Consider the following 27,597-nt stretch of genomic DNA (forward strand, 5'->3'; position numbering starts at 1 on the left):
TTTCAACTCTCCGAGTCTCGGTCTTCACAGCTATAAAAATTGGTTTATCTTTACTTTGCAAGGTTGTACAAATTAAATAACAGATTGTATATAATAGCACAGAACACATTGAAGGAGCTTGAAAAATATTTGTTCTCTGCTTCATATGGGTGTGTATGTGTTGGGGAAAATTGGGAGGGATGCCAGAGAAATAGTTGGCCAAGTGACTTAGAAAAGGTAGAGAATTTATTTTAGCCAAGAAGCTAGAGAAAAGGATATTATTTTTCCATTGTTTATTTCTTCCTCAAGAATTCCATCTCTACCAAGGGAATGGAGCTTGAAGGAAGAAAATGAATTGTTAACTCATAGAATTATGCCTTGAGGCAAACTTTTTTTCTGGTATGAGATGTTATGTTCTGAAAGACATATGACTTGCATGCCCCAGCTAGATCAGTTCTAAGGGGTAATACAAATAAAAGGAGCATTATTAGAAATATAGAACTTTGAAAAAAAAGCTTACTTTATCCTACCACCCAAACAATTTATATCAATTAATCAAAAACATTTTAATCAAATTCAAGTAGTAACAAATGAGATTACTAACATCACATGCAAATTAAAATTCACTGTAATTACAGCATTCAAGAATATAAATTCATTATACAAAGGGAGTGTTTTAGATGCAATTCATCAAAATTATTTAGTATAGTCTCCCCCCCCCCACAAATATACTTCAGTTATTGCAGAGCCAATTCATTTAATCATTTCAAAGCATTTCTCTCCTTCAAATGAAATACCTGAAACATAGCATTCATAACACTGTGACCTACCAGATCTAAATCTTCTTAGCATTTACTTTCTACATGTCCAGTGAGAGACAGAAAAGTATATTACCAGGCAGTGGTAGAGCAAGACTTGAAATTGACTTATTTTCTTGGAAGTGAACTACTTTTCAGTGCTGAGTCACCACTAGGGGAGCAGCTAGGTCTTCATCAGAGACCAGAGAAGTGAATTTTGCTGGTCACTCACTTAAAACATATTTTTTTTAGAGAACTTGTTAAAACAGGCACTGTGTTAGTTGCTGGTGATGGAAACATAGAAGGCAACGTCCACAGTAAACTTATAGTTTAGCAGGGAGAAAAACACATAAACCAACCATGCAAAACAACTTGAGGATTTCTACATGAGGAGATCCAGAAAGTCTCATGGAAATGCAGTTTATAAAAGAGGAATGATGTTTGTGTTAGGAATGAAGGATAAGAAGTTGTTTTCTAGGTAAACAGAAGGGAGATAAAGGTGGGTATTAGTAGAGGCATAAATAATAGAATGGTCAGGAGCATACCAAACAAAGAAGTGGCTGAGGTGTGGCCTCTTTAGGGAACTATATGCTGTTTGGTACTGTTGGGATACATAATGTGTTTGAATGAGCACTGGTGGTGGGGACATTGGGGAATTGGTGGAGCAGGTTTGTGGCTGGATCTCAGGTTGAGAAAGTCAAGTCTACAGGGGACAGGTCTTTAAGGGCATTGTGAGGCATGTGAAAGAGTTTTATATATTTATTTGGTAATGTATGTATACCTACTAATTTGAAGGTTGAGTGATGAGATCCGATTTGCATTGTAGGAAGATCACTCTGGCAGCTGTTGGGACATGGTGATGGGTCAATAATATAGCTTGAGGACATTATGTCAGTAGTTCCAACAGCAAGTTACGGGGTCCTGATCAATGGTGACATCAGTGAGAATGCAAAAGATAACAAGATACATAGAGAAAATGTTTGATTGGATATGAAATGTCAAGGAAAGTAAAGAGTCAGGAATAACAGGAGATTGGGCAATTAGATTGAAGGTGTAGCTTTTATCCAGAGAGAAAATGTAAGAGGAAGAAGAACCATCAGTGATAATGTCTAGAGAAGTGATGCTGAAATAATTATTTAATTTCTTGTTTAAAATAATAGTTTCCTCTAATGATCTGTCCTACATGTTAAAATTATCCAGGATGTGAAATACACTTCATTCTAAACATCGACTTAAATATTTGCATGAAATAGGTGCTTAAGAAATATCTGGTAAATTTCAACGGTACCTGACCACTTTTAAAAGACACCTTTCACTATCTCACAAATTTTAAATCAGCAACTTTAGAAAGTTTTCATTTGCAAAAGGGAAATAAAAATAAATCATAAAATCCATAACCGATGAAAATGAAGCCATGTACTTAATTTGAATATGTCTTTAGGAAACATAGCCCATTGCTTGTACCAATTTAGTTCAAGTCAGTGCTTGTCTGAGCCACGCAGACATTTCCACCATGAACCCGAAATGTTTTTCTGGTGCACACTTGCTTTGATGACCAAGCAGTTTGGCTTTGTGCCTTAACTGGCTTGTAACTCAGCAAAGTAGTCTAGACCAGTGGTTCTCAACCTTCTGGCCCTTTAAATACAGTTCCTCATGTTGTGACCCAACCATAAAATTATTTTCGTTGCTACTTCATAACTTTAATGTTGCTACTGTTATGAATCATAATGTAAATATCTGATATGCAGGATGGACTTAGGCGACCCCTGTGAAAGGGTCGTTCGACCGCCAAAGGGGTCGCGACCCACAGGTTGAGAACCGCTGGTCTAGACAGTGGTTTTAAGTCTCACAGAAAGACAAAGTGGTAAGGGAAGGGGTTAACAAAAGAAAATGGGCAATGGATAAACCTTTAGTTTGTCAAGGAGATTAAACAAGAGGATATCCAACCTAAATCAAATTACAGTGAAGATGACACTTTTTCAAATGTCTTTCTCAATCCAGACCTTTCACTGATTCCTTCACAGTCTTTATTACCCTTTCAAATACAGGCGTGGTGCGTATAATTTCTGGCCGCTGAGACCATTGACTCTAGAGCTAAACTGTTTGGATTAGAATTCAAGGTCCAACCCTTTCCCGAGATCTTTCCCTGCTCAATTTGCTTAACCTCACTGTCTCAATTCTCTCATTTATAAAATGGGGATATCTACCATGGGGGTTCTTAAGGATTCAATGTTTATGAGGTATGGATGGTAGTGCTTGCCCTATTATAAATGTTAGCTGTCATCATCCGCATCATCATTCTGATCATCCTCCCCACACCCTACACTCTACCTGTTCTTCTGGAGGTTCTTCCTGTTTCAGCTTTTGGATGGAGTGCCTGGAAGCTTGAATTTAAATCAAGTAGTAGTGCCTGCCTGCCCCCACTTCAGTGTCCTTTCTCACCACCTCCCACCAGCAGATCCCGACTTTGTTCTACTTGGACTGAGCACTCAGGTATAAAATGCTGCAGACTCTGACTCATTCATTTTCACTGAAGTAAAGGCTCCCAGTCCCTTCACCATGCTTTGGTTCTCCTCCAGAAATGGTGTGACTAAACGTGTGACTGGGCAGATTGGCTTCTCATTCAGAAGGTCAAGCTTTAAAGAAAGCCTTAACGTTTAGGGCTAAATTTCTTCACTGCAACAGTTGAGTTCAAACCCTCTTTCAGCCACTCACCACCATTTTTATTAGTTAAGCAGTTAAAGGGGAATGTGTTGCTACACCATTTGGGTGAGAACATTTGGTTCTCATTTTGCAGTCTTGGCAGACACTTTATCTCTCTAACCTTTAGCATCCTTATTAGTATAATGGACATAACAAATCTTCGGAGGATCATTGTAAGAAATGCATTGGATTAAATAAGTAGTATGCATGGGTACATGGTGCATCCCCAATAAATGGGAGATCTTAACAGTACTTGGTTTGATTCCTGAAGAATAGACACTAGAAACATGACCTGTCAAATTGAAAGGCATTCCTGGTGGTAAAAGTGAGTGGTGGGAGAATATTTAGGCAAGGCTCCTCTGTGGTGTGTAAGAATAATGTATCTTTAAAAAAATCTAGCCTCAATGTTCTAGGACATAATGCTGTTTTTCTTCCTGGCTTTTATATGTCACACTATGTTTATAGGTATGGAAATGTGGTATCAGTCATGACGAGAAAACCAACAAGTTTGTATTAGGAATCTGCTTCAATAGGTACATCTGGGAATCAGCGCATGTACTGCTAATACCACTTCTGCAAAAGTTTGCCTCCGGCTGCTTGCAACAAGCTCTCTACACAAGCCCACAGTGGCAGTCCTCTATCATTGCGACCCAAGCTGAGTGCATCTGGAGCAGAAATGCTCTCCCTCTGAGCTGCCCAGAGAACACAGCCTGCCACCTAGTGGCCAGGAGAGGAACCTAGTCCCCTGACTACTGGGGGTAGGAACGATGGTTGTGGGGGCCAGGAAAGGAGAAAGGAAGAATCTGTAAACAGTTGACACCCACATCCTGGTTCTTCAGGACCATCACTAGGATGATGAGAAAAGCCCTGGAGTTTAAAGGCTATCTGTGCCTTTCAGCCCGCAACTTGCTCTCTGTCTGACACTTTTCTCCCTGGAGATGCAGCCACAGAGCAGTGTCTGCACCGTGGATACAATGAAAGGACAGCCTCTGGGAATGTCCAAGGGGACACAAGGGAACATGTGCTTTGGTGCAGGGATTTGGAGTTTGAAAGTGAAAAAAACCAGGCAGGACATCAGAAGTCTGCAGCTGCTCAGCTCCAATTCAGCACATTCGAATCCTGCTAATGTGTCATTGTAAGTTCTCACTGAAGTCAATTTGCTTAGTTTTCTCAGTATCCTCAGACATTTCAAACACCCTTTGGAAGAAAACAAGTCCTAAAGTTACAATGCTGTTGTGAGTGGATAGCGAAATAAATTTTTTTTCTTGTACTTTTATTACTGAACCAATGAAAGGAGAACGTGCTTGCTACTCCATTTGGGTTAGAACATTTGGTTCTCATTTTCCGGTCTTGGCAGACACCAGCTCTGTGCATGGAGGAGAGAGGCCTGCATTTGCCCTGACCCATTCTTCAGCGATGGGCTGCACAGTTGGCTGTACCCAGTGGCTGGAAAGTCCCCGAGAGAGGTGTCCACAGTTCACTCTGAACTCAAATTCCCTCTTTTCCCTCAGATGCTCTTGCTGTGCCTTTAAAATTTTTTAATTTATTTTTGCAATGTCATAATGTGTCTGCCTGAGTCAGAGCACACCGTCTGGTGTGCCTGGCTCTCCCCAAGGGGTCCTGCTTTCCTCAGCTTCTGACCAAAACATGGGGGATCCAGACTGAAGTGTCCAGGACATAGCATTGGAGAAAGTTAAGGTGGACAGTGGAGGACAGCGAGACCTTGTTATCCTTTGAAGAGTGTAAGTTGGAGGGCACATTCGGGCTCCATCTCCTTTTTACCTTCTGCAATACTGCAAGAGTGATTATGGAGCTCCTGCTCCAAGCCATCCTAGAGATGAATAAACGCTTCTGCCCTCAGTGATCTCCAGTAGGGCGTGTGTGTGTGTCACAGATGACCAGAGTCACAACCTTGTAGACTGTCATGGAACTTCATAGGCATTTTGTATGGAGAAGACCAAAATCTCCTCTCCCTCAGCCTATGTCTTTTAGGGCATGTGGTGGTCAGGATAGGATTATGTATCTGAGTCCAGATGGATTGGAGAGAGCATTATTTCATAAGATGCTAATATGCAAGACATAGAATACTAGAGGCCCAGTGCACGAAATTCATGCACAGGTAGAGTCCCTAGCGGCTGCCAGCTGCCGGCCAGGGCCTCTCTTCCCCAGCTGCTGGCTGGGGCCTCCCTTCATTCCGTGCCACCCCCTGGTGGTCAGTGCACATCATAGCGAGTGATCGAACGCCCAGTTGGTCAAACTCCTGAGGGGACACTTTGCATAATATATATATATATATATAGTGTCTCACACAGGATTGGGACTTGCTTAACAAATACTGATTGTAATTACCATTATCTTCACTGGGAGCTTCGTGAGGGTCACCAGACATTTCTTTTCAGTTATTATTTGTTTTAGGGAAACAAGGTCAGTGACACATTCATGTGTGTTTACCAAGTCATGGTTTCTCTTTTCATCACAAGGCCATGTGATAACAAACTAGAGGAAGCAGCATTACTGGTGTGTGATTTTGGCTGTGCCACTGTAACTCAGCAGAGGGGGAGTCACGTTCTCTGGCAGCTCCTACCGTGTGGCTTGTCTGTACGATGGCTGAGAACAGGCCAGACAGCAAGCTTGGGGGATGCAGTGATGATTTCCTGATTTCCTTCAATTGCTTCCTTTTCTTGGCTAAACATAAGTGAACGTAGTATATACTCGCCTCACCAAAGAGAGCTTCATATTACATTATGTATAAAACTGACCACAGTGATTTGTTACTTAATTTCTGAGCATTGGATAAAATGAATCCATATGTTTTGCATCAGGTCAAAAATACTTTTTTTATTTCATGAAGAGATATAAATGCCTGACAAAACCGCAAGGGGAATGAGAAAAAATGGCCAACACCTCGAAGTTATCCTTAAATTCTGGGAAAGCCTGAATTCTAAAAAAATGCATTTAACTGAAACTTTTCAACCTCCCACCTAAAAATATAATGGGAATTTGGAAGGCAGTGGATCCCCAAGTTATGGCAATGATTGACTAGTAATTGGAGCCAGCTTCCCAAAGTAGGATATTTTCATCTCAGTAGCTTTCCTGCAGAATGATGTCATGGAACCTTTCATATTATATCACTGGAGCTGTGCTTTGGGTAGACATGTACTGAGATGACTCCATAACTAGAAAATTGGAAACTCCCAGTTCATGGATCTGGACTATGGGATGCACTCTGTGTTATACTCACAGTGACCCTGTGAGCATAACACAGGCTGCAATGCATAGTATTGTCCCATTGTCTAAAGCAGCAGCTCTCAACCTATGGGTCATGACCCCTTTGCCGGTAGAATCACCCTTTCACAGCTGTCGCCTAAGACCATCCTGCATATCAGATATTTACATTATGATTCATAACAGTAGCAACATTACAGTTATGAAGTAGCAATGAAAATAATTTTATGGTTGGGTCACAACATGAAGAACTGTATTTAAAGGGCCAGAAGATTGAGAACCACTGGAAAGGCTCTGAGAGTTAAGCGCTTTTGTTAGGGTCCCAGCTTATAAGTGGCAGAGCCCAAATTGGAATCCACGTCTTTGCTGACAAGGCACACACTACTACTTCTGCCAGGTCATAATATGAGAGGGGTTGATGGGCTATCTTGTTTCATGATGTCACCTTGACTCATCTGCCTCTATGCAAAAAATTTAAAAAGTCACCTTTAAAGTCATTTCTCTGGGAGTAAAAATCAAAATCAAAATATGAATATTTTATGAGACAGAAATACATTCACAGTGAACTTGTTTATGAAAAACAACAACAAAGCGGGATCCATGGTTGAGAAAAATCAATGAATCAGGAAGCCAATGTTAGAATGAAGAAGAGCTTTGAAGACATATGGACTTGGGTTTGAATCCTAAACTGGGGTTTTAGAATTTATCAAATAAATATGCAGCAAATAAAGCAAGTGTCTCAGTTATTATTTTTCTTATCTATGGATGGAGGTTCTGTTTTCTGTTATAAAATATTGTGTGAAGATACAACAACAACAACAACAAATATATATATAATCTCGCAGTCTCTGTAATAAAGTAGTTTCCCAATAAGTGTTTGCAGCATAATGTAGGAAGAAAGTCACAAATAACCATTATTGTAACAGCACAAATTATTTTCTCTCTTTAGCACAGAGAAAGGGAGAAGACACAGAGTTTTGGTTGGGGTGGGTGGGGAGGCATCAAGTTGGTGTGGGGAGGTGGCCATGGCTATGAGGAATTGGATGTCTGACAGGGTGGTGGGTTAAACAGAGAGAAGAGACCCCTAAAAAGAGATCAAGGGAACTGGAATGAAAGGTGGTTGACTGATGGTTCCTCAGGCTGCGCCTCTCCTCTATCAACTTCTCCAGCCTGTCTCCTGTCACCTGTAGACACACTGTACATGCTGTATTTTCCTGCATGCACCATGCCACTGGGCTCTTGTTCATGCTGTTCCCCAGAACACATGTCCCCTGGTTTTCACCTGGCTCACTTCATTGTCCTTTGGGTTCAACCCTTTAGGTAAAACCTTCCCAGGATCTCCATTGGTGACCTCTGACCTTCCCGGTGCATTTTCTCCTCTATCAATGATTTCTGTATGGGTTAGTGTCTGCTCTGAGTTGCTCCTCAGGGTAGAGTTTGTGTCTTGTTTGTTTCTACATTCCTAGAATTCAGCACTGTACCTGGTATGTTGTTATTACTCAGAAAGACTGGACCAAGGTGAAACATCAGGATTCCTTGCCCTATTTTGTGAGCTTTTATATGACATCAGGCATATAAATAAATAAATAAGTAAATAAATAAAAATTAGTCAAGAAAGTAATACAAATCCTCATAATCCCTAGTTATAATCTTATCTAATAAAAGAGAAACATGCAAATTTACCGTGCCTCCGCTACACTCACAAGCCACGCCCACAAGCCACGCCCACAAAGCCACTCAGAGCAACTATATGCAAATTAACCCAACCAAGATGGCGGCCGGCAGCCAGGGAGCTGGAGCAAGCATGAGGCTTGGTTGCCCTGGCGATGGAGGAAGCCAAGCTTCCTGCCTTCCCTGGCCTGCTGTGGCTCTGCTCAAGGCAACAAAGTTTCAATTATAGAAGATAAACAAATCCTAGATATCTGCATCCAGTCAGCCTTGGGTGGCTGGGGGCCATAGCCAGCCTGAAAACAGCCATCAGCCCCTCACCCAGGCTGGCCAGGCACCCCAGCAGTGACCCCCACCCTGAAGGGGCTGTGACCAGCCTGCAAATAGTCATCAGCCACTCACCCAGGCTGGCCAGGCACACCAGTGGGCAGATGCTCAATGCAGGAGCTGCCCTCTTGTGGTCAGTGTGCTCCCACCTGGGGGAGCTCTGCTCAGCCACAAGCCAAGCTGATGGCTGCCAGTACAGCGGTGGTGGCGGGAGCCTCTCCCACTTCCTCAGCAGCACTAAGGATGTCTGACTGCAGCTTAGGCCCATTCCCCCAGGGAGCGGGCCTAAGCCAGCAGGTGGTCATTTCCCGAGAGGTCCCAGACTGCGAGAGGGCACAGGCCGGGCTAAGGGACTCCCCTGAGTGCACAAATTTTTATGCACTGGGCCTCTAGTATAATAGTAATAACTATAATATACATAAGATGTAAAAATGAGTCAGATTTTTTCTCACAAACATAACCTACATAGACATTTAAAAATCATCACTAAACAGGAAAAATTTCAGGCAGTCCTTGAAGTTCAAATTTTATATCTGATGTGTCTGCATATTTATTCATGCAGCAACAAAAGGAAATGCAGTCAGGCTCAGTGGAAGGAATGGCCACATCAGAAAGTACACTGCAACACTGATCTAGGGGCAGTTTTCAGGGAAACTCCTCGGGGGGGCATCGCACTCCACACCCACTCAATCCCAGTGTTTCTCAGTTCAGGCTACTGTGTATTAGGAGCTGGAATGGGGAACCTACATGGGCTTTGAAGCCAGCTACCTTTTCTACTCATTCTCTGTATGGGCTTGAACAAACAAATTAGCCTCCACTTGCCTCAGTTTCCTCATATGTAAAATGAGGGTTGTTTGAGTGTTAAAAGAGTTAATACATGTAAGGGGCTTAGAGCAGTGCCTGGCCCTGTAGCAGTGGTTCTTAACACTCCGGTGTGGGGTGAATTTCCCGCCAAAATATAAGATGGCGCGGGCAATTATTGGCAATTATTTAGGTTTCCCGCGCAAAATCAGGGATTTTTATGATACCTATTACCCCAATGGGTATGAAACGGTTCGCATACGCAGGTAGGTATCTTTGTGAACGGCAAACAAACAAATATTTGGTAATACGCAGTTACAATCGGCCCGAGTTTACACGTTTCCCGCACTCCACCGCAAATCTATATGAACCGAGTTAAGACGGCTCCCGCGGAGTACGCGCAATTCACGCGAGCCGACTTAACTCGTTTCCCCCACTCCAAGTGTTAACTTTTTGGCCCTTTAAATACAGTTCCTCATGTTGTGACCCAACCATAACATTATTTTCGTTGCTACTTCATAACTGTAATGTTGCTACTGTTATGAATTGTAATGTAAATATCTGATATGCAGGATGGTCTTAGGCGACCCCTGTGAAAGGGTCATTCAACTGCCAAAGGGGTTGCGACCCATAGGTTGAGAACCTCTGCCCTATAGCAAGTGCTCAATAAATATAATTATTTACCATCTTCAGCCCTTGACTGTTCACTGGTAAATGCCAGCATAGCTCAAATGTCATTATTTATCCATCCATTCAGTCACTTAGCCACATTTTTGAGTGTTCACAGGGCCTGGAACTGTGCTAGATGCCAGTGGCACAGAAAATGAATAAGACGTGGTCCTTGTGCTTCCTAAATTCATAGTACGTGCACCTGTGTGTTAGGGAGCCTTACAAGTAAACAGGTAATTATAACACAGGATGATAAGGGCTCATAAGGAAGGGGACCTAATGGAGTCTGAGCAGGACAGGCTTCCCAGCAGAAGTGATATGGAAGGTGACTATGAGTTGGCCATGTGAGACGTGAGGGTGGATGGAGCAGGTGTATATTATACCTCTATCAATGCCTCAATAGAGGCCTGAATGCAAGAAAATTGTGATGGGTCAGTATGGAAAGTCAGACAGGAAGTGACTAGATGCCAGGCTGACCAGGGGACAAGGAGTCATACCACTGGGCAGAGGAAGCTTGGCTCTGTCCTATCTTAGTCAGTGGAGAACCCTGAAGACGTCTAAGCAGGGATTAAAATGTTTAAAGAGTTTCTCTTGTTTAAATTGGTTCCTTGGGAAGATTTTTCTAATTCCCAACATGTAGAATGTACTGCTTCTACCTCTGGCCCCTTTGTTCCCCCATAGACTCCTATCAAATAACTGTATTACTTTATTGAGCTTATCTGTTTCCTCAAAGACCATTTTTTTTTTAGTTATCTCTGCATACCCATAACCTATAACAGTGCTTGGCACAGAGCAGGCATTCAATGGAAACTGCAATGAAAGAAAAAGTTTGGTTTTAGAAAAAATGCATTTCTTCTCATATTTTAAGAACAAAGCATTGTCATATGAAATCTGGACACTCAAGTCAACAAAGCGAGTGGTCTTCTCACCGGGATGATGGTGTGATCCCTGAGAGCTGTTGCCCATCAGATTCATAATCTACCACTGAGCAATGCAACCTGTCAGGCACTGTGCTAGGCACCAAGGGAGATATGAAACACAGTTGTGAAAATACTGCGCATATACCCAAAACAACCTCCAAATCCCCGGGGCTTAGCACAGTTCCTGGCAATGCGCAGTTCTCAGTGAATGTTTGTGAGTAAATAATAGATGAAGAAGATGTGAGGAATGTGTGCTAAATGTACGGCATACATAATACACGTTCTGAGTCCAGATGCGGGCAAGTAGGTGAGATGCCTAATCTGACAGGGTTTAGGTTCGTGGGCCTTGGAAACAGAAAAGATCTGAAGAGACAGTAGGAAGAGGCAGAAGGTTCCAAGGAGAGAGAAATGGCAGGAACATCATTTCACACAGACTAATAACCCCTTAATGAAATCTAAGCAATTGGAAATCATCAAAGCTCTGATCATAGTTGGGTTATATTGGAATTCACACAAGAGAAACAATTTTTCAGGCAAATTATAATCTGGGCTATGGAGATGAAAGGACTAGCAGTTGCTTGAGCAGACAGCCTAAGAGGGCCCTCCTGACAATGTTAATTAAAGCAAAGTTCATTAGTTAATTAAAACAAAAGTGGCAAATGGCAGTTTCTAAAATTAAGGTGGAGGTAATACTAATGTTTCTGCCACCGGAATTCCTAGGGGTGGGTTTTACCTTCTGAGAAAATTTCTGATGCAGGGTTATAGGCCTCTGTTATTATTTAGCTATGAAAGGCCCACTGAGGACCTCAGCCTCACAACCCTGGAAATTCTGAATCTTGTAGAGCAGAACTTTTGACTCATCAAACTCAATGCTTTATTTAGGCCAGAACTGGTTTTGTGTTTGTTTGTCAATCTGCAGCCGAAGTGAAGGCCTTAAGTAGAAACTTGGCATTAACTGCTTGACAATGATTTGATGCTGCACCACATGTGCTGGAAATTAGTGCCTAGAACCAAAGTGTTAATCACAGGGACCTCTATACATTGATGGCATAAATGGTATGTTTCTATATTAAAAAAATCTCTCATGACTCACTGCCTTGTAAATAAAAATCTCCCTTTGCTATTTCAGTGAATTGAATGACTGACTGGATATTTTCCTTTTGTCTGTTCTAGGGTGAACCTATTTAACTTCCCAGTAAACTGCTAGATCTGCTGGAATTAGTTATATTCTTCCCTTAGGTGTTCAGAAAACAGAAGTGATCTCCATGACTGGAGGTAGAAATTGGCTCTTTCTGCTAGCCTCACAGCAGATTGGATTTACAAGTTAGGCCTCAGGAACATGTCTACATTTTTTTGGCTCTGATGAATTTTCTTCCAAGTGAGTCTCCTTTTTAGTATTGATTCTCTGGAATGTTAATAGAGTTACTTGAAAAAAATAGTTCGGTGTTCCAAAGCTTGGGAAAAGATCGGAAAAAAATTAATAGATGACTGATTAGTTTCCACACTCAAGACTTCTCAGTGTTTACTTCCAATAAAAGGGTAGTCAGAGTTTTTTTTTTTTAATTTGTTTAACCAAATAAGTTTTTTTTATTTTTTTTTTATGGAGCAGTTTGTGAGAATAGCTTTCCGAAGAATACATTCTGGGAAATGTTCAGCTCAAGTGCCAAAAAGCTGAGGCCTGTTATAAAAAGAGCTTCATAACTGGCTAGTCTATGGGCAAGTCTTCTAACCAGGCTGGACCTCAAACTCATCTGAAAAATGGGAATGATTATTGTTTCTACTTTCAATATTTTGTGACCATGAGACAATTCTATTACTACTACTACTATTACTATTATGTACTGCTTACTGGTTTATCCAATAGCACTTGACACCATTCCCTTTTCCCTTTCCGTTTCCATTATGGATGCTATAAAAGCTAAATGCACACTTTCTTATACTTATGCAGCTAGGGATAGCTATATGAGATGACTTCGTCCATGAAACATAAAGGTAATTTTTATGGGACTCTAAGAAGACTTTTTTCCCTAACAAAGGGATGCAATGCATAGAACCATGACAGCCAACATGCAACCTTTAGCAGAAGGTGTATAGAATAGCAGAGATGTTAGCTCTGGAATCACTGAGCCATGGAGGAATACTAGGAACAGTTTACCTGCATATTTCCTGTGGTATGAGGAAAATGAAACCAAACAAGTCATATAGGCCTCTGAAAATCTGGCTTAATCTTTCCTGCAATTGAACACATTTCTAAAAGGTTTATCTGCCATTTATTGAGTACTTTTTATGTCTGATACTAAGAATTTAACACATACCACTTAATTTACTACTCACAACAGGATTACTTATCAACCATTTTACAGTGGAAGAAATGAACTGAAGTACTTTGTTCAAATTTAAATAGTACCCTGGGTCCCAATAAATTGGCTCATGACATATTGCAGAATTGAAGCCAGAGAAGCATAAGTAATGGGGGTAATTTAGAATAAAATGTGAAAGTATGAGAAGTACCCAAGTTCACTAGTTTGCCATTACTTAAGCTCCAATGTGATAGGCAATGCAGTACACATTGGCCTTTATAAAACCATAAACTAAACAGGGAGGTAAATCCATGCATAACCAGTCATATTCTTCAATGTGATAATTATTATGCTAGTGTTATGAACACCTGAGTTTGGATCACAAAGAAGAAATACTTACTTTGAGAGCTCCTGTGAGGCATAAAGGAAGGAATTTTAGTTTGGATCTAATTTATTGCTTAAGGTTGTAGCTTAAAAGGGGAGAAGGTATGGCATCCACTTGACACATATGAACCCATTTAGTCTCACAACCACTGGATGAAGTATGTATTTCATCATCTCCATTTATCAGAGGAGGAAACCCAGGCCCAGAGAAGTTAAATGATTGGCCTACAGTTATATCACATAGCTAGCAAGTGATGCTGCCAGGATCCAATCCCAGTGCTTGTTAGTTCTGCATCCTGCTACCTTTAGTAGAGTATCTACTGTGTGCCTGGACTTTACACACATTATTCCTTTCTCTCTTTCCAATCTTATGAAGTAGGTGCTATAATCTCAATTTGGAAGATGAAGAGATGAAGTCTCTGCTCAAATTCAGGAGAACCTGGCTGCAAAGCCAGTGCTCTTCACCACTGCTCCATGCTATCTCTCGAAGGAGCCCGCCCTAGAGAGTTTGGGCGGTACTTAGGCACAGACTCACAATTCTGTCCCTGTAGCAAACTGTTTCCTCTATCAGGATGCCAACGAAGACTTATTTACGAAGACTTATTTCAGTTTAAAGAAAGGCCGATAAATTAAGTTTGACAAAATAAATTTTCTTAGACAACATAAAAGGCTGATCTTGCAGACGTTTCTGGAAATGAATGTTTTAGAGAGAAGTCAGGAAGGTAGATGGAAAACATGCCAGCAGGTTTGAGATATGGAAGGGCTTCTGTGTATAGAACATGACATCTCCAGGATTTATTGAAGAAATAGAAGACGTAGTTTTCCCCAAGGTTTACAATTTTGTTGACTACCTTGCACAAGTGGCATGAAAATATATGAGAGGCATACAGGAATTAGAAAAGAATTGAAAGTGGCAAGGATACATGTTAAAAATGCAAATGAATTGGGCCAGGTGGGTAACTCTAAGTATCTTGTGAGTCCTTTTCCGTCCTCAGCAGACACAGAATCTTTACCATTACCACAACTCAGGCTTTGAGGGATTAGAGTTTATAGAAAATAGAACTTTTTATGTAGGCTAAATGATAGTTAAAAGAATCGTTCAAGCAATATCATTTAGCCATTTATCTTGCATTTATTTATCTAGAGTTTAGGGAACTTGTCAAATCTCTGTAGAGTTAGCAGATGATTTCCTGAGTAGCTCTTTTGTACATCAAAATGATGCATTATTAACATGTATCCTTACCACTCAATTCTTTTCTAATTCCTGTATGCCTCTCATATCTTTCCATGCACCTGGTGCAAGGTAGTCAACTAAATTGAAAACCTCAGGGAAAACTATGTCTTCTATTTCTTCAATAAATCCTGGAGGTGTCGTGTTCTATACACAGAAAGCCTTCCATATCTCAAACCTGCTGGCATGTTTTCCATCTGCCTTCCCTTCACCACCCCCCCTTCTATTTTATTTTTCCCATCAGACTATGTACTTCTTAAAGAGAGGAGATCCTTATTCCCAACCAAATAACTTATGTAGCCTTTTTAACACCTTCAAATTTGTTCCCAAACCACTGATAAGGTGTTTTCATTGCCTTTTGAAGTACCTTAGGGGGCATTTATCATATAAGGTAGTCCCTCACATGGGGGGAAACCATTGACTGTTGACTTCAGATTCTTTTCAGATGGCAACTGCCCAGTAACAAAACCTGTGGTACTGAACTTGGTGGGGTAGGTGGGATGGGACTGTGGGCAACAGAGAAAGTGGGAGACTGGCTGGTTGTTTAGAAAGAGCATATTCAAAGCTACTGTGTTCTCTTGTCTCTTTCATTTACTTAGACATTTCTCAAAGAGTTCAAGTTTCCCATTAAGAACTAGAATATCAATTCTATATTCTCATGTCTCTATGCGCTGGGCATGTGCAAGTGCAGTTGGATGTGTGAGGCTCTTGGTATTCTGTTCTCAGCATCATCTTATTTGTTAATAATTTTCTGTAATCTTTTCTGGTGAACTAGAATTTAGTGCACAATATATCTCTGTCCCCTCAGGACCTGGAGGGCCTTGCCATGGCTCAATGACTTAACTGTGCTCTCTCTGCCCTCTTGACCTCACCCCCTTTTGCGGTAACTCTTTGCTTTATCAGAGGTCTCAGCTTCTATGTTTCTGCCTTGGCCTGAGTCACTGGGTCCACATCCAATTAACCCCACAAAAACTATTCAAATGCCCAAAGCCCCTTTCCCAACACCCTGCTCCCTAGAGCTTCATTCACTCAAGTATTTTACATTTAAAAGGCCCAGGAAGCAAATGTCACTGCTTCAGCCAATAGCGGCCCACGCCCACAGGGTCCCCACAGCTTTTACCTTAGGGTTTCCCCGGAGGAGCCTCTCCTCTTCCACAGATTGACTAGGCTGCTGGACCTGCTGGCGGCCGAGGATGACTTGCCATCCCCCACGTGCATGCGCACCACGGTGGACGTGGTGAAGGCGCTGCGCACGTTTCTCTCCGGTTTGGCCAGGATGATGTACACCTTCGGCACAAACATGCAGCCTAGCGCCACGGTGGCACTGAGGCTGACTGAGAAGCACATGGTGATGATTTTGTAGTTGCTGCCAAAGTAGATGGGCACGAAGGCCAGCCATATGATGCAGGTGGTATACATGGTGAAGGCGATATACTTGGCCTCGTTGAAGTTAGCCGGGACGTTTCTGGTCTTGAAAGCGTAGAAGGTGCAGCTCAAAATCAGCAACCCATTGTATCCGAGAGGAGTGACGACTCCTAGGTTGGTGGTATTACAAATCAGGTAGACCTCCCGGATGCTTGGGTAGTCGTGCATGATATCAGGAGGCTCCATTATAAAGAGGGCGACGATGATGCCCAGCTGGATGCATATGAGAATGAAAGCAATCACCAGCTGGGCACAGGCACTCATGAATCGGGGCTTTTTGGTACAGATCTTCTTCTTGCTGCCGGCCAGGATCCTGGCGATACGGTTGGTCTTGGTTACCAGGGCTGAGTAGCTCATGGCTGGGGAGAGACCAATGCCGATTCTCTGAAGGTAGCAGTAGATCTGTTTGGGCTTTGCAATGAGGCAGAAGGTGCATAGGTAGCCCAGGCAGATGCCAGCCAGGATAATGTAGCAGAGTTCCCTGCTGGAGGACTTGACTACTGGGGTGTCGCGGTAAATGATGAAGACCGCCGTGACGAACAGGGTGGCCAGCAGGCCGAGGCAGGCAAACACCACAGCTGCAATGGGCTCAGGGTCACCCCAGCGAAGGTACTGTACTGGGATCAACTCACAACCTGCAGAGACACAGACACATATTGAAACAGAAAGAAGAAACGTTTACTCGGGCCAGTTGTGACGAAATTACAAGCCGCTGCTTAGGAACCTTTCACGTTGTCTCCAATCTACCATTCCAATCTCAGAATCCCATGCTACTCGTTTCTTCCTATATTCACTTCTCAAATATTTATCTCCGTATTATTAATACATATTCTGTGCTAGGAGCTGTTCTAGGATCTGAAAACAAAATGGTAAAGAACATGAACATGTTTCCTGCCTTCATAAAAAATAATCAGGGGGTGGGTTGGTGCTTCTGAAGAATTACAACTGTAATAAAGGCCATGAAGAAGTACAGTGGGGCCTTGACTTACGAGTTTAATTCCTTCCGAGACAGCTCGTTAAGGAGCTCGTTAACTCAAAATACTCTATCAACTCAATGCAAAAAATCGGCTGAGAGACAGCTGGTATCTCAAAAAACTCGTTAGTTGGGACACTCGTAAGTCAAGGCCCCACTGTATAGTATCAGCCCTGACCAGTTTGGCTCAGTGGATAGAGCGTCGGCCTGTGAACTGAAGGGTCCCAGGTTCGATTCCAGTCAAGGGCATGTACCTTGGTTGTGGGCACATCCCCAGTAAAGAGAGTGCAGGAGGCAGCTGATCGATGTTTCTCTCTCATCGATATTTCTAACTCTCTATGCCTCTCCCTTCCTCTCTGTAAAAAAATCAATAAGATATGTTAAAAAAAGAAGTATAGTATGAATCTTGACCCAGTCTATGGGGGCAATAATGTCTTCCCTCAACAGGAATTAGCAAATGAAAGTATTGGTTTGGCTGCATTTGGGAATTCAGTAGGTCTGGCAAACAGATTGATTGTAAGGAAAGAGCCAGGAGATACTGTAAGCAAGAAAGGAGGTCACCATACAAGAGTGTGAGGAGTGACCCAAGATAAGGCTGGGAGGTGGGTGGGAGGGAATCTTGCAGGGCAGAGTCCTAGATCAATGGGCAGTCATTGGAGGGATCTATGTAGAGGAAACGACACAGTCAAATTTGTGTGTTTTAAACATGCCTTTGGTTGCTGTGTGGATTTTGGATAAGATAAAGGTGTGGGCAGATTTGAGAGTTATTTGAAGCAATACAGAGTATTTAAATTGATGTGGGGATATGGGAGAGAAAAGTCATCAAGGATGACCAACATTGGATCAATCTATGCTGTCCTTGAATCTACTATATAGAAAAATAAGGGTTTTCAGAGAATCATATGATTCCAATGTTATAGAAGAGAAGATAGTGTTCAAAAAAAGGAGTGTGTAGTAGAGGAAAACTGATTCCAAAGGCAAACAGTTGGTCTCTATGGCACGTGCCAACACTCCCCAAATTATTCTCCACTCTTGGCTTGCAGGGTTTGTTTGTTTGTTTTTAATGTCACTTTTTTACACAACAGAAAAAAGTGACAAAATGTGGTATCATTTGGGTTACATGCTTTCTTTTAAAATTTCTTTGGGACAGTAGTTCTCGAACTTGGCTGAACAATGGGACCACCAGGAGATATTGTTATGAATCACTGTGGCCTGAGTCTCACTAACATTGTTTCTGGTTTAATTGGCCTGGGCATCAGAATTTTTTAAAGGCACTTTAAGTGCTTCTAAATTTGCAGCTGAAGTTGAGAACCATTGATCTAGAAAGATCATTCCTGCGAATTAGATATAAAAAAATAGAATTGAGATAGCTTTATTGTGATTAGGAAAGGAGTTGAGTAATCTGGAGGAGTGGCTATTTGAGGAATGTGAGATTACTAATTGCTTGCCAATATATTTTCTCCCCTTTATCCTCAGGAACAGACCAATTTCATTGGGCGTGATAAAAGATGCCGCTAAAGCGTATTTTCCAACAGCCTTTGCAGTCAGGTTTTCCATGTGACTAGGTTTTAGCCAATAAGATGCCAGCAGAGAACTCTTTTAAAGGAAATGACTCATCTTGGTGAGAGCCTTTTTGCCCTTCCCTGCTTTTTCCTTTTGCTGCCTGAAATACAAACATGTTGGCTAGAGCTCCAGCAGTTATCTTGGAATGTAAGATAACTTTAAGAACAGAAAACATGTTCTGGGTTATGGAAAAGAAAATAGAGAGAGAATGCCCGAGTCCCTATTAACCAGAGAACCACTGACTAACTCTGGACTATGTACATTACATTTGCCTTGCTTAAACTACTGTTTTGTTTTGTTTTGTTTTTTTTCTTTTCCCTGATATATGCAGCCAAATGAAATACTAATTGATATAGGTGTAAGGTTTTCCTATTAACTACCCATATTTTATGATCAAAGGTGTTGTAGGAAGTGGCCACAAAAATCAGCGGTTACTGGTAGTTAAGGGAGGTAACAATAAGTAATGGTAGCAAAGAAGCAGTGGGTTTTTCAAAATATTTTTAAGGCAGCTCTGTTGTAAAAAGGAAAGGGAACATTCTTTTTTTCATTATTTTTGGCTTGCAAGTCTTTTTCTTCATGATCTCAGGTTTCAGAGTCCCATTAGTGTTATAGTTAAATTCACTATGTTTTTTTTTTATTATCTAAAGTTTTACATAAGGCTCCTTTTTCCCCAATTGACCCCCCCCATCACTATGGGTTTAATAGGATTTGTGAGTTAGCCGAGGATCCTCAGCACACTTTACAAGATAGTTTCCACAGGAAAATGTATGTTTTATTTTAAAAAGTGTACATTTAATATTGAAACAAAGTGCTTTTAACCTAAAAAAGTGTTTGTGGGTAGCCCAAATTAATATGAGAGTTATTTTACATAATGTTGTTAATTATAAATAAATGTATACATCATTGCTAATGACTATACCTGCATCCATGTTTTTAGGCACCTGTGTTCACATATGTGCTTATATGTAGGAATTCAACCTCTGAGACCTTAGTGTAACACAGGGTTATGCTTCATATTTATAAATTTGTTCATTGTAGGAACTAATTGCAACAGTAAAATAGGAATTAGTCATTCTTATTTTTATTCTTTTCTAATAATTTATTTATAACACCGATATGAAAATGAAATTTACTACCTACTGTAGTTAATTCTATAGGGACCAGTTTCCTTGTTGGTCACGAGCTACTAATGTCCCAGTAATTTACTGATATAGGAAGCGTTATATAATACCTGAAGCAGAACTCCTTTCATTAGCTAGAGAGAATCAACTGGAAAAATCTAAATATTTACATTAAGGGCTTTCATTTTACTCTCTTCTTTTTTCTTGCCGTTTTGTTAAATTTTAATTGCTTTGATATAAATGTAATTAACACCCTAATTACTAAATGCTTTGCATATAACATTCACCACTATTTTTACTTCAAGTCTTCATGTGCAACTAATTAACATTATTTGTGAAACTAAAGAAAAAACCCATTAGATATATGTGTAGGAAGAAATGTGCACAAAGCATGCTTCTCATGTGATAGGATAATTTTCACAAATTTACCAGAACTTATACATTCCAATGAATGCTTTTTTTTCATTAAATGTGCACTCAGAAGGCTTTATGTTCTGTTTAGTGATGTTGCCATTGCACAAAGACTTTGGTAACTATTTTCTTGGAATAGCAAATTGGATTCTGATTAGAGTGTTATAATCACTGAACTTATAATTGGATAAGATCTTGAGTTTCCAAAAATGGATGTTCATCATACTTATTTTAGAGCCTATAAAAGTACAATTCGAGGGTCTAAACTCGGGAGATTTTTGGATTAATACTTTTGGAATGAGATAAAGAAATCTTAGTTTGAATAAGCAAGGTCAATGACTACATAATTGGTCCTTGGTTGGCAACTGGAGATTATGAGGTTGACTTCTCATCCAGCGTGAAAATGTCTTATATAATAATTTCAGGATGTGATCACCCTAATCCTACCTAAAGCTTTCTATTATCTCATGGACAGGACTAGTGGTGGGGGAAGATGGATTAGAAAGGCAGGTCAGGAAGGCAGGTGGAGACTAGAGGAAAATAAATTGGTCAGAAAGGCTATCACAAGAGGAAAAGTCAAGAGATGGTAAGGAAAAAACTAAAAGTCATTGTACTAAAGAAAACATTTAGCTAATAAAGACATTTTAGAACTAGGATTGAAAGAAATTATAAGGCAGACAGACAGAATCAGGAGAGAGGCTTCTAACCAAGTTGGTCGCAAGCTATTAACTAAGATGAAGACTGTAGGAAATAAAGGGTCACATGTTATGGGAATGGTGTCTAGTTCCAGTTTGGAAATGTTGTGCTTGAAGTATCTATGACCTACTGAGAAGATAGAAATAGAGGCTTAGAAGAGATATCAGGGCGGAAGTTATAGCTTTAAGAATCACCTGTTTATAGGAGGAAGTAAGAGACGTGGAAATGAAAGCAATCAATGAGGAAATTCATTGATGTAGATGAGGGCAGAGCCTAGAGGTCTTGTGTGATACCAACCTTAGGGAATGGCAGAGAAGAGGATATGTGAGGGAAGTCATAAGATAGAGGGAAGTCCTAGAAGGAACGAAGTGTGGCAGAAGCCAAAGCAAAGTGGTTAATTGGATGGTCCAGCATACCTTCGTCTAAAAACAACACTTCAGTTTTAGTTTTTCTTAAATCCTTACCCAAAGAGCTTTGAGCTTCAGGTTTACAGATACCTATCCTGCTGGTATATCATTCTCTTATATTCCCTCTATGCTTCCCCTCCCAACCCCATCCCCCCACCACCACCCACATACTCCTATTAGACCTGTTTTGTACAAGGAGTAATATCCTTCCATTGCTGTAGTCCTATCATGGAACATGATCTACCAAATCTCAGAATCTTGAGGTAATGCTAACCCTAGTGCAATGTACATTTAAATTTTCATTGATTACTATTTTTACTATGTGCATTGGTCTACAAACACCTGAATGCCCCAGTATTCTACCTAATTCTCTTCTTTATTTTCTTCTCTTTAATGGTTTTCTGGGCATTTTCTCCATTTAATAGTTTTCTGTTTCATTCTTGGTACAATAGTAAGTTACTGGAAGTACTGTTAGTATACTGGTAAGTTATACATACCAGAAGGGCATGTAGAGTTTTACTAAGAATCTATAGTGTATATATTTTATAGTTTTATCATAAATTTAATCAAGTTAGCATATGCCATCATATTTTAGATTAAAGAATCTTAGATCGTGTCAGTGAAGTTCCCTCATAGCAAACATGTTTCTCAGAAGATGCACATCACATTGGTTTCTAGAACTGCCAAACAGCCATTGGTTAGAAAACCATCGCCCATTTTCTGATCACATCTATTTAAGTAGCTATCCACTTCTCACTTCCATTCCCTTTCATGCTTGATCCATATTCTATGGTTCTCTACTACAATCCATCCTTTCATAGCTTGAAGTGAAATATATATTGAAAATGCAATTGTTTTTTTTAAAGGGAAAGTGAACTGCCAAAATGGTATTATCTATGCTCATCTTGTGACCGCCAGTGTGTTTGGATACACCAAATGGAGGGGCCTCTGATTTCCTGGACACCCCTAAAATGATACGACCCCTCAGTAATGACTGGTGCTCACGCTTACTGTTTGGTTATTAGTCTTACAGGGTTAACTTTACTGTATTAATAGTCCTAGACTATTGCATTTACAAACCCTATTCCAAGTGTTTGTGCAGGCAGTAAGAATGAGAAGTCAAAGATCCTGTGACAGATGCCTGATATTCTGTAAGTAGGCTAGGCAGGAACTCCTTAACAAGCTTCATTATTCCTGGTATATTTCTGAGGAAAGGAGGTTACTGTTGAAAATCTCTGAGAATCAGATGTACGTGTCCTCAGCTGCTGGTTAGGCCACTTCAGGTGTACTACATTGATACATGAACAATAGTTCTGCCCAGAGTACAAGGTGTTGAGTGGTGACTAACAGCATCAGGCTTGCATTCAAATGTGTTCCATCGCAGACCTCCTAAATGCCTTTCCTCCTCTCTTTACCACTCTGGCTTTGGATCTCTAAGGTGTTGGTCTGAGATAGCAAAGGGATGCAGACTCAGATTTTTTCTGCATTGTCCATATCCCCAATCTTGTAATACTATCTGTTCACTCAGGCTAAGCTAAAGGTTTTCATAACATCCATAGTTCAGAAGAATTGGAATTATGTGTGAGTGATAGAGAAAGAGAGAGGGAGGGAGGGAGGGAGGGAGGGAGAGAGGATATTGTTAAGGTCTGTCGTCTGTCCTCCCTGCTTGACTATAAGCACCCTGATGTAAAGGACTTTGTCTCTTTTGCTCACAAACGGATCCCCAGTACTGATCATAGTGTCTCACTCATACGGTTAACATAGCAATTTACAAATTAATGTATTTACTATATAACCAAAATGTATAATTATCATCTGGCAAATGGATCAAATCATTTTCAACAAAATTTTTTGTTTCCTATAAGAAGTTCTAAATTACAGAACTGTTATGTACTGTTATAGACAGAAGGCTAAATTCAGTGCATTGCATCTAAATTTTAGTCAAATTCTACTAACTAAGAAAGGACAAAACTAAGTAACCACTTTAAACACTTACTATCTAGCAGTGTGACATGTTTCACATTAGAAATATTCCTGGTATTGATTATGTATTGATAAGTGTTTTATGATTTACTGATTAACCTAATTCTGAATAATTCATTGAATCTGGGATGTGTGGGTAGAGGAAAAGAATGAGGAAGGCAGTAAACAGCAGTCACTTTTTAACCAGTGCCATCTAACTATAAAGTTCAGATTCACTGTTCCCAGGAAAGCTGTTAATTGCAACATTTTTTAGTTTAAGCCAGAAAAAACCAAAAGCACCCCAAGTCCTCTGCAGAGAAGGCATATGATAGAGTTGATTGATTTTTATCATTATCTTAGTGTGAAAACATACCTTGATCACTGCCTCAAATAAAAATTTTAGTTTCTGTCCAAATGTTAGTTAAGTTATATTGGAAATTGCTTCAACTGGAAGCTGCCTTATTCCTGTTTATGCCAGCATTTTAATTTTCCTTTTTTATTTTAAATTCTTTATTGTTTAAAGTATTACATATGTCTCCTTTTCCTTCCATTGAGCTCTCCCCAGCCACCCCCACCCCCAGCACATGTCCTCACCCCCCTAGTGTCTGTGTCCATTGTTATGCTTATATGCATGCATACAAGTCCTTTGGTTGATCTCTTATCCCCCCCTCCCCTGCCTTTCCTCTGAAGTTTGATGGTCTGTTCAATGCTTCTCTGTCTCTATTTTTGTTCATTAGTTTATGTTGTTCATTATATTCCACAAATGAGTGAGATCATGTGATATTTATTTCTCTGACTGGCTTATTTTGCTTAGCATAATGCTCTCCAGTTCCATCCATGCTGTTGTGAATGGTAAGAGGTCTTTCTTTTTTACAGCAGCATAGTATTCCATTGTGTAGATGTACCACCATTTTTTAATCCATTCATCTGCTGATGGGCACTTATGCCAGCATTTTTAAAAAGGAGCATAATAGCCTATGATATGTCAGATGCTCTCCTAGATACCTTAGCTAATCTTTATAATAAACAAGTGAAGTAGGAATCATCAATTCTATTTTATAGAGGGGCAATATGAGCTAACATGTTATGGCTGAGATTAAAATCCTATGGGATTTTTTGCTTGCTTGCTTGATGCTACCATCAGGGAGGCCAACTGATCAAGTGTCCCTCTGAAAGGGGTCCTGAGGCTACTTAGAAAAGAGAATTATGAGTAATTAACAGTGTCTGCCATGGGCAAGACACGGTTAATGGTAGTATAAGTATTTGCTATTTGTTATCCTGACCTAAATCCATGCTCCCTTCTGAAAAATCACATTGGTTCAAACTCTTCAGCAAGCTTGTCATCCTGGACTATATGTCCTGAGAGTTTCTGGTCAGAGACTCTAATTGGTCAAGTGTTGGATTCGTGCCCCTGAAATTTTCTAGTGTAGATTTTTTTGAATGGGCAAATACCTACACCAGAAGAGGACAAGGATTGACTATGGGGCATTCTTAACACTAGTCCAGAGGGGACTCACAGCCATCCATTTATCATTAGACCCAGCCCTTCCAGGTTTATTACAGACTAGAGGCCCAATGCACGAAATTTGTGCAAAGGCATTGGCCACCGCCATAGCGGCGGCTGCCTCTGCCACAGCCCCCACCCGCTATGGCTTTGTCTGAAAGGAAGGACGTCTGGAAGGATGTCTGCTCTAATGATCATATTACGCTTTTATTATTATAGATTGTTGGCTTAGATTCACTAAATAAAATTCCCTCAGAGAGTTGAGCCAATTCAGAGCAGTATTTTTAATTTAGTTTTTATTTTTGTTCTTTGTTATTGGTTACATTTTATAGGGGAGCTTGAAACTGTATTCAAAGATTCATTTAATAATTAAGGCATAAAGATGATTTACTAGTACTGCAGAGTGCCAGGGGGAAGGATTATCATAGATGAACATTTTAGGGAACAACTGAAAAATACAACTTTCGATTAAACTGAAGATGAAGAGGAAAAACACAGCTTATGAATCTAAATAATACAATGTGCTCCACTTTTACCTTGCCCCTACCCTGTACACTAGTTAACTCCTCTTTTGTTTCTCATTTGCCAGATTCTCTTCCAATGTGGCTTTCCTGATTCCCTGCGGCTGAATGACAGGTTCCTCCCCGGTGGTCACACAGTGCCCTGGCCCTGTGCCTATCACAGCCTTGCACACCATTGTTTTGTTGTTGTTGCCCATAATAGCACAACTGTTCTGCTCACAGTGAGTTTGCTTGTCTGCTTCATGCGGTGGACTGTGAACAATCTGAGAGCAGGAGACTGTTTCTTTGCTTTTGCTGTTTCCTGTCCCAAGCACAGAACCCCGCACACAGGCTGTTAAACGGGTTGAATGAATGATTGATTTCATTAATGAAGAGGATAATAGAGTAAGGATACATGTGCTTCATTTTCAGCTTGCACACAAGTATTTCCCACAAGTATGAGACTTTTGCATTATTTATTTGCATCTCGATTTTTCTATATGTAAAATAGAATAAATGCAGAATTCCATCCCTATAATGAGGGCTTTAATCTGAAGAACTCCTTATAGAAAAATGCACATAATAACAGTGAAGAAATTTTTCAGGACTGAGTCTATAAAATGCTTAAAACTATTTTTGTATTTTGTTAGAATAAAGCATTAAAGTCATCACTTTAAAACCAATAGACTATCAATGAATTTTACATATATGTTATGAGTTATACTGAGTGTTTTACATTTAGTTCCTATTTATTTCTATTAATTAACTGGCTTGCCAGGCTCTTTTCAGAGTCTCTTTCCTCCGGTTTAGTCAGACTCTTAAATTATTTTTTTTGCAAATAATCAGCCTACTCAGGCATTTCCTCCTGTGCTGCTGTTCCGTCCGAATCTTCAAAAGCTTTTCCTTTATACGACTCAGAGTTTTTGCAGCCACTTTCTCGGCCCCACAGTATTCCTTCTGTGTTCCCACCGCACTTGTTACACAGCCTTACTTTTTCTCCCTTTTAGAAACATACCAGACTGTTCTAAGGCCCGGGTTTACCTTTTCCTAAGGCTGGTTACAAAATCGTATGCATTCCTCTGCCACGGATTTTCCCTCCTGCTTCTCTTCCCATGCCTACTAGCTCCTGAATTTTATGTATCATTATGTATTATAGGTATTCCTCAATTAAGCTACTGATATATATTTAAGTAAATAAAATACTCTTTTATTATAAAAAGAAAATATAGGAACAAACCCCACACATATAAGAAAAGTGCACAAGGGGAAGAGTAATGTCTTGTCCTACTCATTAAAGATATTGAAAATGGTTCGCCTAGCACAATTAGAGCACTACCCTCACTTCCTAGTTCAATGCCCATTACCGAGCAGCTACACCCTTCACGCCACTGGGCCTGCACCATTGTGACACAAAGGCAGGCGTTTATTCCTTTAAAAGAGTACATGGTTATGCTCTGTGATTCTACTCTGCTAGGCACCGTGCTGAGCACTATACATACACCACTTCCCTTAATACCCACAACAGTCTATGAAGGAGGCACCACTAGTTCATTCCTTTTTAAACCTATGGAACTCAAGTAGGAAATGCAACAACATTTTTTTTAAATATATGTGTTCTTTTTAAATTGATTTCATAGAAAGGAAGGGAGAGGGAGAGATAGAAACATCATGATGAGAGAGAATTATTGATCGGCTACCTCCTCCATGCCCCCTACTGTGGATTGAGCCAGCAACCCAGGCATGTGCCCTGACAGGGTTCTTGGGTCGATGCTCACCACTGAACCTCACTGGCCAGGCTCATTTCTTTTTAGTTAAGGTAACTGAGGTAGGGTTGGGGCTGAAGAACATTTCAGGTGAAAAGGAACTATATGAGAAGTACAGACATGGACGAGGGGAGAAGGAATGTAAAGGAAACAGCTAGAATGCAGGAATCAGAGGCATGGAGGAATAATACCTCTACAGCATAGTAATATAGTGTCATCAGAGAATTATAACATCTCTGAGAAGTACTGCTGAGAGTTCAGATGCGAA

General features: G+C 40.5%; 1 protein-coding gene across 3 annotated transcripts in view; it reads right to left on the reverse strand.

Annotated features, from left to right (window-relative positions):
• The window catches only part of GRM5 (glutamate metabotropic receptor 5), a 443,750-nt gene that overhangs the window by 38,344 nt on the left and 377,809 nt on the right, over positions 1-27,597 (reverse strand). For all 3 annotated transcript variants that reach the window (XM_070425829.1, XM_070425827.1, XM_070425828.1), the window contains exon 8: positions 16,125-17,064. In XM_070425829.1, coding sequence (XP_070281930.1) covers positions 16,125-17,064 — 940 coding nt within the window. The remainder of the gene's footprint in view (positions 1-16,124; positions 17,065-27,597) is intronic.

This window comes from Myotis yumanensis, unplaced genomic scaffold, assembly GCF_028538775.1.
Source record: "Myotis yumanensis isolate MYYU_CA2020_CCGP unplaced genomic scaffold, mMyoYum1.0.hap1 SCAF_10, whole genome shotgun sequence".
NCBI classification, from domain to species: Eukaryota; Metazoa; Chordata; class Mammalia; order Chiroptera; family Vespertilionidae; genus Myotis; species Myotis yumanensis.